General features: G+C 43.8%; 1 protein-coding gene across 4 annotated transcripts; it reads right to left on the bottom strand.

The window, feature by feature from the left end:
• Positions 1–398: 398 nt before the first annotated feature.
• Positions 399–16,109, bottom strand: cmtm7 (CKLF-like MARVEL transmembrane domain containing 7). 4 transcript variants are annotated; one of them, XR_266672.3, is made up of 6 exons: positions 15,848–16,109; positions 12,634–12,810; positions 11,484–11,582; positions 11,183–11,261; positions 10,253–10,412; positions 399–2,043 (listed from the first exon to the last, which is right to left on the bottom strand). XR_266672.3 is itself a non-coding variant. In XM_003451266.5 (5 exons), exons 1-5 carry the CDS (start codon positions 15,956–15,958, stop codon positions 10,405–10,407), a joined length of 474 nt encoding a protein of 157 aa, XP_003451314.1. In that variant the 5' UTR covers positions 15,959–16,109; the 3' UTR covers positions 5,795–10,404. The 4 variants fall into 4 exon arrangements, 1 of the variants encoding a protein (XP_003451314.1); XR_266669.4 differs by lacking the exon at positions 399–2,043 and adding an exon at positions 5,795–10,060 and having other exon boundaries at positions 10,196–10,412; XR_266670.4 differs by lacking the exon at positions 399–2,043 and adding an exon at positions 5,795–10,060.

The following is a 16,109-nucleotide window of genomic DNA, read 5'->3' as shown; positions in this document are numbered from 1 at the left end:
AATACACCATTTGCTCAAACATTCGTAAGCTTTTTAAATGAATCTGTGCTTAGTACACAACAACATTGGTACAGTTACTGTTAAATATTATTTTATTCTCCTCAACTCAGAAACTATCCTAAAATATAATGACTGTCGAGATAGGGATAGATAGATAATCAGGGAACAGGAAGCAGGAGGGAGACACAGCTGGGAGAAATTAGGCCTAACGAGACAGGGGGAAGTAAAACTGAATACACTGACATAAGACATGGACCTTCAAAGTAAAACAGGAAACAAATCACAGAGACGCAGACTCGACACTGAACTAAACCTACACTAAACACGAGGGCACAAGAACAAAACCTAAGAACTCATAACCCAGACCAAACTGAAACATAGAAATAATAATAATGAAAACAGCTAAAACTAAAGAATCAAAACATAAATCATAATACAGAAGAATACCAAAACACAAGAAACTGAAAATGCTGGGTCAATATGACCCAGAACCGTGACAATGACAGCATCCATCTCGTCACAGAACGACTAAACAGCTGATACACCAACAAAATCACTCACAAACTTTCAAATTTGAGCATTTTTATTTCCTTGAAATCAGTTTGTCCTCATGTAAATGTCTTTATATACGTTTATTCAAGTGGCTCCAAAGTGTTTTCTTCAAACACTTGACAGGAAAAATGTGATATTTAACGATATGTTCACATTTAATAATATTCGGAGCGCCTCTAAGTTAGGATCACTGCCTCAGCCAAACAGTTAATGTGTGGTTTACATCCATGTCTGTCCACTCATGATACAGTACACACATGTAGTCAGTTATAGCCACTCACCTTTGAGTACTGACATCTCTGTCAGTGCGCCCCAGGGCAGCTGTGGCTACAATGTAGCTTGCCATCGCCAGTGTGTGAATGTAGTGTAAAGCGCTTTGGGGTCCTTAGGGACTGAGTAAAGCGCTATACAAATGCAGGCCATTTCATTCACTTCATCAAAGATCTGAATGCAATTCACATTGGTGTGAACATTTCTGAACTCTTTGGGGTCTTTACCTTACAATGTAACATCATTTGAGTCCAGATGTGTTGACTGTTTAAGTGGTGCTACATGAATAAAACTGAACAGATCTAAAGAAGGTGTTCCTGAAATTTGGCTTTATTAGAACAAGATGGATGGATGAGCACAGCCCTCTCAGCACAGGGCTGACAGGACTTATAAACTTATAAACTATAAAATACATAAAATAAACAGTGACTTAAAAGAAATCAATAAATACACAAACACTTCAACCGCTGCTTCCTCAGACTGCATGAGTAACAGGAACCACTCACTGTTGGATCTGTGAGTGGTAAAATTACACAGTTAGACACACATTGAACTTTGTTATCTGTCACATAATTCAAGCACAAACACGGACTAGCTGAGGCGAAGCCCGGCAGGCCGGGAGCAGGTACAGCCACCTGTGTCACCGAGGACTGACTCACTTTTGGACTCAGCCTTGTGGATGTTGCAGGAACTGCAGGTTTGGGCACGTCAGCGCTGGCTTTGGTTCTGATGCTTGAGAACAGAACACGACTCAACATTAAAGAAGAGAAATAAGATCAGCTCGGCAGACTTTCACAGGTGTTGAACAGAAGTCTTCTGCTTTTCCTTCTGTACAGTTTAGGCTGGAGTTCAGGAAATGAGGGAGGCAGCTATGACTCACACTCCCCATCACACGCTGCCTGTGCAGGGTGTGTCCCATCAGAGTCCAGGAACACAGAGGTGCTCAGCTTATATAACAGTCAAACCAATCAAATGATGTTTCCACTAATTAAAATAAATCTTATGGAAACAAAACTATTGGTGAAAAATGTCCACCTCTAATGAAGGCGAATCATCCGACTCTAGCCAAAACCATCAGCCTGGTGCACATTGATGAGGAAACGTTATTCTTCCTCACATCACAGAAACGACATGTTTATTTAATGCGTCACACGTTTTCACAGCTGCAGCTCTTCACACACTTCCTGTCCGGTGGAAACAGGCCGTGCTTCCTCACTCTTCCTTCCTCGGTGGATCAGGTCACGATGTCACGTGTGGGAGACAAACACAGACACAAGAGGAGTGTTTTTTCTCTCTAAGTTTAGTCTGTTTAAAGCATCAGTTTACTAAACTTAAACCTTCAAAATACACAGCTGCTTTAAACACAACTGTAAAAGATGCTAAAAGAAAACACATTATTCTGTCAAACTGTCACAACACGTGTTCTATTTAAGACCATTAACTCTGTTCTGACTGTATCGAGCCCTCGTCTGCAGCCTGTGAACGTTTTTTACACCGTTTTATTGAGAAGGTCTCTTCCACCAGGGCTCAAATCTTTCTGCTCATGAGCCCTCAGTGAGTCTGTGTCCTCTAGTCCAGGAGACTGTTGGTCATTTTAAGCCTGCAGGATCTCCAAATGATGCTGTCCCTCCCCGACTCTTAGAAGACGTGTTACCTACAGTTGGACCTTTGGTTCTCGAGCTGGTAAAACACAGTTTGATGTCAGGTGTAGTCCCTAAAGATGTTAAACACGCTGTAGTCAAACCCCTGCAAATTACAGGCCTATCTCCAAACTACCTTTTCTTTCCAAAATTCTTGAAAAGATGGTTTACAGCCAATTAATGGCCTTCCTGGGAAAGCAAAATGTTTTAGAGGTTTTCCAGTCTGGTTTTAAACCCTTTCACTGAATCAGCCCTGTTCAAAGTTTTAATGACATATTTTTAGCTCCTGACCCTGGGGACTGTGTTGTTCTGGTGCTTTTAGATTTGACAGCTGCGTTTGATACAGTGGATCACGCCATTTTACTGGGTGGGCATTAGGGACACAGCACTGGAGTGGTTCAGGTCCTACTTGTGGTGTGTGGTGTCCCACACAGCTCAGTTCTAGGCCCCCTCCTCTGGCTGCCTGTCCGTCAGAGGATAGACTTTAAAGTTCTGATGCTGGTCTATAAAGCTCTGAATGGTTTAGGACCGAAATACATCAGTGACCTCCTGACCCAGTATGAACCTTCCAGATCTCTCAGGTCATCTGGATCCGGTCTGTTATCAGTCCCCAGAGTCAGAACCAGACACGGAGAAGCTGCATTCAGCTTTTATGCTCCTTATATCTGGAACAAACTCCCAGAAAGCCTCAGATCAGCTGAAACACTCAGTTTATTTAAATCCAGGTTGAAGACTCACCTGTTCTCAGCTGCTTTTGAATAAAGCACCAAATCCACACTTAAGTTTAAATTTCAAAACCTACTTTTTAACTACTGATTTTATCTACTGTTCTGATTTTATCTACTGTTTTGATATTTGATTTTATATACTGTTTTGTTTGTTTGTTTGTTTGCTTGCTTGTTTTAATCAAATTTAAATCATGCTTTTTATTTGTTTTTGTTTTTAATGTCTGTGTAAAGCACTTTGAATCACCTTGTTGTTGAATTGTGCTATATAAATAAACTTGCCTTGCCTTGCCTCTTTGTATCTGCTTCCTCTTGGTTCTATACTGAGAAAACTTGGCGTTGCATTTCACTTCTATGCTGATGACTGTCAGATCTACGTCCCTCTAAAGAAAAAAGGCAGATACCTTACACAGCCTTTACTTCAGTGTCTCGATGACATTAAGGTTCGGATGTCTCTTAGCTTTTTAAAATTCAATGATAAAAAGACTGAGGTGATGGTTTTTGGTAGCCCCACTGAGACCCCCAGTGTGTATTTAGATACCTTGGCCCAGTATGTTAAACCAGCTGTCATAAACCTGGGGGTCAAAGTGCACTGTGATCTGAAGTTTGACAGTCAGATTAAGGCAGCTGGCTAAAGCCAGTTTTTCACAGCTAGCCACGCCTTTGTTAGCACTTGGCTGGATTACTGTAATGCACTTTATACTGGGCTCAGTGCTTCATACATTACTCATCTACAGAGGGTGCAAAATGCTGCAGCTCATCTATTAACTGGGACTCAACACTCGAGCACATATTTCAGCTTCACTTCACTGGCTGCCCATTTCTTTTAGGATTTCTTTTAAAATTCTTTTATTTGCTTTTAAAGCCCTCCACGGCCTAGCCCCATCTCATCTCTCTGAGCTGCTACAGCTGTATACACCCACCCGCTCTCTCAGCTCAGCTGATCAGCTGCTCCTGAATGTACCCAGGACTGAGCGTAAACTTAGAGGAGATCGTGCTTTTGCTGTAGCAGCTCCCAAACTGTGGATTTCTCCCTTTAGAGATTAGACAGGCCTCTCCTCTGTTTTTAAGTCACTCCTGAAAACCCACCTCTACACGCTGACCTTTGACACCGTGTGAGATGTTGGTTTTATTTTTGTTGTTTCAGTTGATTCTGTTGTTTTATGTTGTTTTTTTAATATAGGGCTGTTTTAATGTTTATGTATTATGGGTTTTCTTTTCTTTGCTGCTTTGTTTTATTCTATTGTTCTTAACATATCTGCTGTGCAGCACTTTGTTCCTGTGCTGGCTATGTTAAAGTGCTTTATAAATAAAGTTGGATTAGATAAAGTGGTGTGGGTGTTCCACAGGGATCACTTTTAGGACTCTTTATCTTTCTAATGTTTGCTAATAATCCGCACTGTTCTCTACATGCCGGTAACACTTTCATGTGTTTTCAAAATGTGCCTCAAACATCAGCAGAACGCCAAACCTCTGTATACAAATACACACACAGTCATATCAGTGTGTGTAAAGTCCTTAAACACGTGAAGAGATGAGTTTTACACAAAGACTTTACTAAACAGATAAATGCATCATTTTGTTAATTGTAATTATAAATAATACGTTGTTTCCGTTCCTCATGTTGTATGAAACTAGCACAGAGACAGAAATGGTGCAATGAGCCTTTAATTCAAAACATGCAATAAATCACAACTTGTAGTTTGAACACATTTTAAAAATGTAGAAAAACAACTTGAGTCGTGTTTGTGATGTTACTCATAATACTGTACACATCTTTTATTGTAATATAATAAAATCACAAGTCCAGCCTGAACGTGGCTCCTCACCGAAGCCAAGTGACCAATCCACACCCACAGAACATTAAGGCACTTTGGAGAAAACACTAAATGAACTACCAGGTGACCGTGTCCACTGGGCTCCTCGCTCTCATATGTATACTTTTTTCTTTAAAACTGGAAATCTGTTCCTAGTCTCGATCTCAAACGGTGAACAATTCACAGATTCAGGAACTTTAAGAAGCAAACGTCCAATCAGAATTTAATGTTGGAGAAAGAAGGAACCTTTGAAACAGCTGTTAGGACGGCTGCTCCACGACCTGCTTTTACAGGTTTGTCTATTCCTGGCGCCGCCCCGTGTGTCACCACAGGAAATAGCAGTGACAGGATTCAGCTCAAGCAAAATGACTTTAACAAAAAAAAGTTTTAATATGAGCTGAATAATCGACCAAATCTATGCAGGACTTTAGTCTGTAGTAGAAACACAATCAGACTAAAAGTTGCTGTTGGAGTAAAATGTTTCCATGTGTGAAGCTTTGTTGGTCTCAAATGAAGTCAAACAGTCACCTTTCTCACTCACTATGTGTTAATAGACCTCTCTGCATCGAATCATATCTGTTATTAATCTCTGTCTCTCTTCCACAGCATGTCTTTATCCTGTCTTCCTTCTCTCACCCCAACCAATCACAGCAGATGGCCCCGCCCCTCCCTGAGCCTGGTTCTGCCGGAGGTTTCTTCCTGTTAAAAGGGAGTTTTTCCTTCCCACTGTCGCCAAAGTGCTTGCTCATAGGGGGTCATATGATTGTTGGGGTTATCACTGTTGAATTATTGTAGGGTCTAACTTACAATAGAAAGCGCCTTGAGGCGACTGTTGTTGTGATTTGGCGCTGTGTAAATAAAGTTGAATTGAATTAAATAAAGGAATGGATATTCTTGATTTGACATCATTTATATTGATTTTCAAAGCTTTCTGTCAAACTGCACACACTCTGTAAGTGAACAATGACTTTCAAGTCTTGACCAATTGCGTACGAGCTTTGGCTGCTTTCCACTAAACTGGAACATTTGTACAAACAAATCTCACTCGGAGACCGAGCGGTTGAAGCCGTTTCCCTCCGACAGTGAAACATGTAATGAGCAGCAGGGTCACTCAGACCTGACTGTAACGTATTAGCCGTCCAGATTCATAACCAGTCTAATGAATGTTTCTGTCGCCCAGTGGACACGCAGCCGTACATCAGGTCACTTTGCAGCGGTGAGAATATCATCATCAAGCTGGAGCCAAAATAAATAATGTAAACAATGTGGTTTGTCTGTGGTGGAGCCAGGATCCATCAGAGGCATGGAAATAACTGTAAACGCTCACAGCAACGCCTTCAAATATCCTTCTGGAAAACCACATCGGCGCCCCACACCTTCATTTTGGATTCATGCAAAACGTCCAGACGGAAAATTAAAGCCCAGCTTTAGGGTTAAAAAACATTCCAAGGACACGGAAACAAGAAAAAAGTTTGAATTTTATCCCAAACTGGAAAAACAGCATAGTAAAAGTTCAACAATAGAAATACTAAATACATACAAAAACCAAAAATCTTTTCACGTGTTGTGATTTAACACGAGTTAGGATGATGTAACGGCCTGCTGCAGTAAGCTTATCAGTGTATCGCACAGGAAATCAAACTCTTACAAATGAAGCTGGTGCAGACAGGAAACCAAAGAGGCAGCAAGCACAGCAAGTGAGCATGGTGGACCATCACGAACAGCATCACAGCGTGAAATAAAGCTTATGAGACACGTGACAGTAACGGGATGTGAACCCCTGCACACTGTGAGATCCTCAGGCATAACCGCCTTTGGCTGTTAGGGCTTCAGGTCCTGACTCAGTGGGGGCAGGCAGGATGTGATGTCACTGTTGTGAAGTCAGTCCCTGCAGCCTATCAAACAGGACCGTGGCTCTCGGCAGCTGCAAACGACGCCATCGCGACTGCTGAGGCCGACCCCACAGGTCAGGTCAGACCGTGTTACACTGTATGAGGAACTCGCAGTCTCTACCTGCAGTGTCACATGATTCCATGACCAGCTCCAGATAATAAAGGGCTCAATGATCGCTCTTATTGAAATTAATACCAAGTGTTTCAGTGTCTTAGTCTGTGGCGTAAGAACACATTTTACTACTGAAAGCTAAAAGCCTGTGGGCGGGGCTTGTACCCTGGACAGGTCGCCCCACCTATGTCTTAGGACTGTGAGAGGAAACCCACACAGGGAGAACGTGAAGCTCACAACCTAACTATGCTTTTTAAAGTTAGTTTACGAAGTTGTCTAAAGCTAAAAACATTCTTACAAAAAGCTCACATGCTTCATCAAGTTCCTACACTAACTAGAACATCCTGACGGTTCCCACAGTCGAGCAGGAACCTGTTATGATGTCACACAGTGTGTAGGGATCCAGGATCAGACACTAACGAGTATTTAAATGTACTAAAAGTACTGTGTAAACCTAAACTTCCACAGTTTAACATTCAGGTTGAATCTAATTAGAGGTCAATCCTTCGTTTGGTGCTCTGAGCTACTTCAGAGGAAATTTCAGACACATTCAGTGCAGAGTCAGAAGCTTCACTAAGATGTTGACAGGACAGTAAGGCAGTAATCTCAGGATTATCGTTGCACATCGAATGGTTTCACTCGTTTGTGATTGACAGGTGGCCGAAAAGGTTCCAACTTTGAGCCTTTTTATCATAAGAATTAAAGCGAGTACAACTTTGGGTCCTACAAAGATCACACAGCAGAAAAACTGGAAACATTTACAGCAGTTTATCTGCACACCTGTAAACTGGGATTAATCACTAAAAACAATCAAACGATAAATGGCACTTTGTTATTAAAGACCAATAAGACAACCAGCAGCTGTCATGTGAACACTGACATGTTAGCATGAACTCCCGTCTGTCGAAGGACATCGGCAGTGCAGGCGAGAAAAACTGGGCGTGGCGTTAACAGTCATGCTGGGTTACGCTTGTTAGCTAGTGCTATACTAACCTCTTCATTAAATTCCATTTAATACATGTTAACTATGTATAAATAATGCCGAGTTAACGAACTTTAATTTGTTTAACAATCACTTAGCTGTGAGCTAACGTCTCGGCTAACGTTGGCCACCTGCCGCCTTTGACGTGCGCCTCTCGATTCGTAACCATCCTTCACGTTAAAGTTTTCAGGTTCAGAGGTGTGACTTCATTTGAGCCCATGAGAGACGTTTGCAGAGCTGACAGCCCAGAGATGCTGCGCGTGGTCGGAGCTAGCGGTTAGCGGGCGTGAAAATCACTGTGTGCAGATTAATAAAAGTTTGTCGTCACTGAATGAAAGATTAATAACTCTGATCAGAATACGAACGGGCTGGGAGAGGTACGCAGAGATTGTGCTTAAACAGTCGGACGACTGTAAATCGGCTAACACGCTGCGCTCACTGCAGCACATCGAATATTTACAGCATCTTTTCTCTGTTAGCTCATCTGTGCTTTCACTGATGTGACGTTACAATGACGTCAGCTCATATTTTACCGCTTTTCTTCTGGAAAACACACATTTTCCAAAAATGTAGCTTCCAACATATAATTATAAATCCAAACAGTTTTAAATGAATGATGGTTAATATTTACTAAAATATGTCTTCTTCTGTCCATAGACACACACTTTTAATCTATTTCGTTCATTTGAATCCATCTCAGCACGACTGAACGAAGTATCATTGATCATTAATCACGTGAATATTTGGATAATCTGAATGAATCCAGTTTATAATCCTGTTACATGTCATTACATTTATTAATCCACACAGATTTCCACACAACTCGTTTTTACAAATAATCCTGATATAATTTATACATCGCTCTCTTTTGGCATCCCTTAAAATAATTACCGAGGTGCTTTTTATATACAAAACTAGACAAAATTTTAAATTCAGATGGCAAAGAGTTTGGTTCTTTTAAGCACCGAGGAGAGCTGAACAAAGAGTAATTACAATAATCTGCAGTTGCTGCTGAAACGTCTCTAAACTGCGAGGAGTTCAGTTACAGATTGAATCCACGTTTGTGAAATATTACAGAATCAGTGACACGTTCTTCCTCCGTAACACAGACGCTGTGCTTTGGCCTTTATTTCTCTTATTGTCGGTAAATCCCACAGGCAGACGTCAAACACTGGCGCTTCCCACAGAACACCTCACCACACATAAAAACAGGCCGACATTCAGGTTTATTTGCTGTAACTGTGTCTACGGGCCACGGACGCGCTGAGAGTCAATAAATGTGAGCTGTGATCGGATTTAACATGATACAAACTGAACCGCGTGTTTTCTGATGTATTTGTCGGGTTTTCGAGCATCTCAAGCAGAACAGCTGGAGACTTTTATGTAAGTGGGTGTGTCCAGGAGTCAAACAGGTTCTTATATTTATCTGCAGCTTTGTTTGTAATATTAATGAACGATGACATCATTACTGACCCACATAATGAATATGAGATTTTTTCAATCGTTAAAATTTGTAACCCGTTTACATGCGTGTGGTTTTAGACGGGTTACACGTGTTTGGCCCGGCGTGCAGCGTCGCGTCAAGCGTCTTCAGTTTCCTTGAATCTTTAAAAAATGACCCAGCTGGCTAAAACAAACTGAACCTCCAGTGGGTTAGACTCCGCCCACGGGCCTCCTGACAACCAAAGAAATAATGTTTTCTGCCACGTGTCTTTACTCGCCAAAAATGAGGCTTTTTTGTTTTTTTGCTTTGTTGGCATGCCGACGTTTTACCTGTTTCACTTCATTTGTTAGCATGCTGCTGAGCCCACAGCCCCTGAGTACATTTTTAGCATGCTAACAACGACATTAGCATGCAACTCGTGTTTGAGTGATAAGAATATTTCAACACTAATATTTTAAAGTAGAACTGCTGTAATTTTAATACATCTGTGGTGCAAACTGCTTCTGCAGAGCTCGAGGAAGTTTCAGAACCGAAGGACGAGCCGGGCGCCGTAAACCGTGAGCACACGCTCATTTATGGCACACAGCAGCAAGAGGGCGCCATCGCTTTAGAGCTTACGCCTCATTCTTAAAGAAAAGAAAAAAGAAAGAAAACAACAGGAATGATGGGAAATGTAGTAAAGGCAATAGTTCCAGGTGACTGTGCTGTCATTCATTAATGAGGATTACTGATGGTTCAAATGTGACCCAGAGCACCGTTACCGTGGAAACGTGACCGCAGCGGTCCGATTTAACGAGGAAGTAAAAAATAACACTGACTGCTGTCCCGTCCAGCCGGTCCTGCGTCGGCGCTCCTCTGCAGTAAGATTTATGATCACATCCATTTATTCAGGCGGTTGCTTGGCAGAGAAGAACCAGGACACAGCAAACTGCCAACACAGCCATCTGACTCCATCGTGACGGGACGCTTTTTACATGGCTGCAGAAAAGCATGATGGGAGAAACATGGGGGGAGAGAGTGTGTTAGAGTCTCAGAGCAGTGGAGGTAATTGCTGTCATGTGGATCGGCCTCACGTGTTTGGATGTGGCTTGAAGAAAACAGTTGGTTCACTGTTTGGGAAACAATCAGGGTTTGTGCCTTTAAAGCACTTTTAACTGATTAGCATCGTTAGCATTCTTCAGGGAAACCCTCCTCCTATCACAGGGAAGTAAACTCCAGCAGCGAGCTGGACGTTTGCATTAATTGTAAGATAACAATGTTTTAAATGTGGTATGCAGCCAATATGCACCAATCAGGTGTAACATGATGAGCGTATGCCTAATATTGTGTTTGGTTGCACCCGTCGAGGCTGTGCTGTGGGTGGAGCCTTTGTGGATCGGACCGTTTGTGTAGCACCTCCCACTGACGCTCAGCTGGCTGAGATGGCCCGTGACCCCGTGACCCTGTGACCGCTGCTCCTTCCTTGGAGCCCTGCAGGCCCCACAGGAGCTGCAGTGTTGCAGCTGCTCTGAGCCAAACTGTCACAAATCCTCACGCTCGTCCGTTTTCCTGCCTCTAACATTCGACAAAACGCTCACTTGTCCCTGAATGCGCTGCATTTTAACAACGTGCTGCACATGAAGCGTGCTAATAAAAAGCCGGCGAGGCCATGGAGGTTTTATTCTGCAGCACGTTAAAAAGACGACACCCCCAACCGTGTGAGCAGGTAACAGGCTCAGAGCCAGAAGCAGGTGAAGGACAGGACCTACCAGACTGAGGCCCACACGCCACGCTGTAAGATGTCCACAAGTTCACGGCCATCAGGAACGTCGCTATGAATCCAAACACCTGTGAACAAACACACAACGCGTTACAAACACCTTTCAAAGTAAAGCTGCTCAAGTTTACCAACTGATCTAACTCCGCTCAGAGAAGTTCAGGCGGGACCACAAACTTAATGTGACGTCCTGTGTGGTCAGACGGAGGACTCGCTCGGGCTCCAGGAGCCACACAGAGCTGGTCTGCTGCAAAGCGACACAACGTGAGTCTCGCAGCTGTGCGCTTACGTACCGATCCGGCCACCAGCGCCGACGCTCCACCGCTCTTCGCCGAGGCGATGATGGAGGCGATGAGGATGAGGATGCATCCCACAGAGTAATGAAAGAACTCCTGAAACAGCAGAGGAACAATAAACAGAAGATTTCTCAGCATCTGTCAGCACCTCGTTTCCACCACAGAGGAGCTCCGAGCCTCCCTCAGAGCTCCGCTTTAGTGGAAGGCTTCAAAGTTGGGTTTGCTTCTGAAACCAGGATACAAACATTCACTCTGCGGTGAGCTTGAAGTCCAGTTTCACTCGCACGAGTTTTCATAGATTCATTAATAAATAATGCTGTACAGGAAGTGCTTTTAACTTGGAAGTACATCATGACAAAGTACAGATCGATGCTTCCTCTCCAGCACGTCTCTCATCCTGCAGTTAGATGAGCTCGCTGAGAGTTCAGCACAGGAACCAGACCTGCACCGCAGCTGCTGGACTTTCAAAATAAGAGCAAGGGGACTGACCGGGGGGGGTCGGGTGACATGGAGGCAGATGCTCTGCTGTGGAGCTTTATCAGTACTGTTTACAGCTGAGCAGACTTTGGGTGCATGTATGAACAGCGTCCATATGAAGATCAGCTGTCATCTCACAATTTAGCTTTTTAACATTTCTCTGGATTCAACAGAACAGAAAAGGGAAATCTGAGCGCGTGTGGAAGCATACATCTGATTTTGGATCAAGTGCTTCCTGCTAGTTTGCTGCAGGTTGTTTCGGTCTCAGACTGAGAGCATCGTTTGGTGCTCACTAACATTTTTCAAGGTCACAAAGCTCTCAAAAGAAGCAGCTGATTTGTTTCATTTTGATCCAAAATCTGAGATTTAGTGAATCTGAAAGTCGTCTGTGCTCACGGCCGAAGGTAAACGAGCGGCTGCTGGTGCACTACAAGCACCACGCATCAGAAGCTTTCTTCCTTCCTTGAACTCCACAGAGAACCTAGAAGAACATTTGGGTAAATATTCTTCTGGCTTCTCAGCGTTGCATAACGGCAGCTTCCTGTTACGCTACGCTGAGAATCAAACGCTCAAATCTTCGATGCAGAAGTTCGGCTGAAATGCAGAAGTGAGACTGAGGAAATCAGCGAACTGAACCGACACACACAGATAGAAGCGTCGCTCTCCTTACCGTCAGCGGCCAGTTGATGCAGGGCATCCTCCGCTGCAGCCTGCACAGGTGCATGAGGAAGAAGATGAGGAAGGCTACGAGGAACCACAGCGTCACCACCTCGAAGTACTGGAAGGCCGCCCAGCTGGGCCAGCCGCGAGTGCAGAATACACACAGGAAGGCGATGAGCAGGGAGATCTGGGAAAAGGGAAATTCTTTTTAATATCTGCTTATTTTGCATTAGAGGCGAGCAGCGGTTTGAGGACATGCACCACATGTTTTTGCATCTTCTTGTTTAAGCAAGCAAAAGAGAACGAAGCGATGCGCCGCGTTCACGGCCGATGGTTTTCAGAAGAGCTCCAGTATCTTCCACCTCAGGATCGGCTGGTTTCTCCATACACTGTAAAAATGTTACTGCTGAACTGTTTGTTTCACAGAGTGGGGAAAACTCACCGTCTGTAACAAACAGCCTCTGTGGATTTCCACACCCATCATCTGATCCAGTTTTCTGTCCCTGTCCCAGCTTCTTTAAAACATCTTGCTGGCATCAAATTTGAAATGAGTGTTTATTTTCAGACAAATAAATAAATAAATACATAAATAAATGGTACATTTGGTTCTGGCACCTTCAGCTCAGTTACAGCGCAGGTAAACACTGTGTGGGGACGATTCGGCCCAAATGTGAGGAGGTAGGATTTAAGAGTTTCAGGGGTCGGCTGTGGCTCTGATGCCACAGAAACTCTGATATTTAACCCACACCTGATGTGACGGCACACCCTGAACCAACCGGGCCAAATGTGGCAGAAAGCCGTAAACACGGGCAGCTCCTGGGTCAAACGGCTGCTTGAGTCTGGGTAATAGCTCTGTTTCAGCATCTGATTTGTGTTTTTGTTGTTTTTAGTTTAAAGATATGAATATTATCAAACACGCTAACATTTACGTCTCAAAGGAACAAGTTTCAAACTGACTGTTGAGTTGAACCAACGAGGATCAGTCGCTCTGCTGTTATCTCAGACAGAGAGTACACCCGCTGGAGTACACGTAGGAAATTCTGCATACGAATGAATGTGTTCAGAAATAATAAATGAGGTGAGCTTCACTTCTGCAGGTCTGTTCTGTTCAACTGCACGCCAACACAAATATCAGCCAATCACATGGCACCGATCGATTTAAGCACACAGACCCGGCAGAGACGACCCGCTGAAGTTCACGCTGAGCATCAGAATGATGGAGAAAGGCGATCTGAGTGACTTTGAACATGGTTGTTGGTCTTAGTGTTTCAGAAACACATTTTCGAGCTGATAGGAAGGCACCAGGACCCCGAATAAACACTCGTTACGACCATCGCATGCAGAAGAGCATCTCGGAATGAACGCGTCGAACATCGAAGCAGATGAGCTACGGCAGCAGAAGACCACACCAGGTGATCAGAAAAACGCTGCCTGGTCTGATGAGTCTCAGTTTCTGCTGCAACCGTCAATGACGGAGTCAGAGTTTGAGGAAACAGCATGAAAGCGTGGATCCACTCTGGCCTGTATCAGCAGTTAGAGCTTCACCGGAACGCCACAGCCTACCTGAGTGTGGTTGTTGATCACGGTTAGGGATGGGTATTGATAAGATTTTAACGATTCCGATTCCATTTTCGATTCTGTTTAACGATTCGATTCTTTATCGATTCTTGTTTTAAAAAAGGAGAACACTAAGGTCGATTAGCTTAGAACTGTTTTATATCTTCTCTTTCAACAAGATAGAAATTTAGGAGTAACATGGCCTTACAAACCCAACAGTGAGATCTTAAGAGATCCACAGCCTACGGCTCTGCAATGGGGTGTCACAGGGTCCCCGGGGAAAATTATAAACGTAAAATAATAAAATAAATATTCTTCTGTAGCAATAACAAAGTATAACATAAATTATTCTGTAGCAATTACACAAGAATATCCAGTAATGTCCCTGCCTACAATTAAACACATTCACCTACCATCTGCTGTGGCAAATGGCTGCAAGGTTTTGACCACAAACTTAGTCACTGCTCGGTGACATGCGGGCCTGAAAAGAGACGCTACCGGTAGACTGCAGCGAGAACTGCCAGCGAGCGCCAGCCAGACTCTGTCTGTCTCTCTCATCATGGTCACCTAAATGCACAATGGCAGGTTTTGTAATAAAGCAGATCGCGCTAACATAACATGCACTGTTAGTTGATTATTTACCTGCCGCATTAACGGGAGACGACGTGCAAACGTTACCGCTGCTGCTGGGTTGAGATTCACGAGTCCGGAGCGGAATTAAAGACATTCATTTAAATTCATCGCGTGTTTTGTGAGCAAATGCTTTTGCATATTCGTAGTGTTTCCTCCCTTAATGAAATATCTACTTTGCAAGTATTGCAAGTTGCCCTGAACGGATGACAATCCGTTCTCGTAAAGTATAAACAAACTTTTAAGCGTTTGAGCTGCTTAGGCGCCGTGTTTCCTGCCAGGTACGCTCCGACGCTCCGCAACGTGGTGACGTCATTCGGGGCGACTGGAATCGATAAGGGAATCGTTTGCAAAAATGGCAAACGATTCCAAGGAATTGAAACAGTGGGAACCGGTTCTCAACAAGAACCGGTTTTCGATACCCATCCCTAATCACGGTCATTTTGACCACAGCGTACCATCTTCTGATTGGCTGCTTCCAGCAGGATGACGCTCCACGTCACAAAATCATCTCAGACCTGACAATGGTCACTGTGATCACATGACCAAAGTCCCTGAGAAATGTTTCCAACAGCTTGTTGAATCTGAGCCTCGAAGCATAAAAACATTTCTAAAGGAAAAACTGGATCTAACCGTTTTGTGCCAGTAAAGTGTACCTAATAAAGTGCCCAGTGAGCGGTTCTAATGGTTCTATTATAATAATATGAGGACACATAAAAAGCTGGAGGGGTCCCCTGTAAAAGGGCAGGGGGGTCTGTAGCTGTCTCTGAGCCCCGGGCCCTGTTTTCTGTTCGCCCGTCCCTGTTTTAGACTCAGTTTCACAGGAAATTGATGGAAGTTGCTACGAAAATCAATATTTCTCCATCAGGAGACGATCACTCCGAGCATCACAGGCCGATCAATAACAACAACAGTCGTTTAAATATTTCACAGTGAAAGTTTCTTGTATCTAAATCTTAGAAAACTCTGCCACGCGCACATAAACCCGGGTAGAACCGGGTAAAGTCCCGGGGTTTGTCCGCCGGACCGACTCTTACCAGCTGTCCGATCTTGAGCAGTCCCGGGATGGTCCGGGTGTAGCCCAGGTTCAGGCCGCTCTCCCCGGATGTCCTGGTCGTTGTTGTCGTGGTGATGACGGTGTGAGACATGACGCCGGTAAACAGCACGGTAAATAAAACGTTTAAACGAGTTTAACCGCAGCGGAAAGTCACCGTCGACCGTCCGACACGACACAGCCCGTTTTTATCACTGACGTCAACGCGCAGCAGATAAACGCGACCGCTTCCAGGACATATTTCA

The sequence above is a fragment of the Oreochromis niloticus genome, linkage group LG11 (assembly GCF_001858045.2).
Source record: "Oreochromis niloticus isolate F11D_XX linkage group LG11, O_niloticus_UMD_NMBU, whole genome shotgun sequence".
Taxonomy (NCBI): Eukaryota; Metazoa; Chordata; class Actinopteri; order Cichliformes; family Cichlidae; genus Oreochromis; species Oreochromis niloticus.
Note: the sequence above shows the minus strand (reverse complement) of the source record. Positions and strands in the feature narration are given on the sequence as shown.

Excerpts from the sequence above, each read along its gene's own strand:
- cmtm7 (XM_003451266.5), bottom strand. The coding sequence starts at position 15,958 with ATGTCTCACACCGTCATCACCACGACAACAACGACCAGGACATCCGGG. Across the intron at positions 12,811-15,847 it reads TGCTCAAGATCGGACAGCTG|ATCTCCCTGCTCATCGCCTT; the intron begins GTAAGAGTCGGT and ends CCCTTTTCCCAG. Across the intron at positions 11,262-11,483 it reads CGGCGCTGGTGGCCGGATCG|GTGTTTGGATTCATAGCGAC; the intron begins GTACGTAAGCGC and ends GTTTGTTCACAG.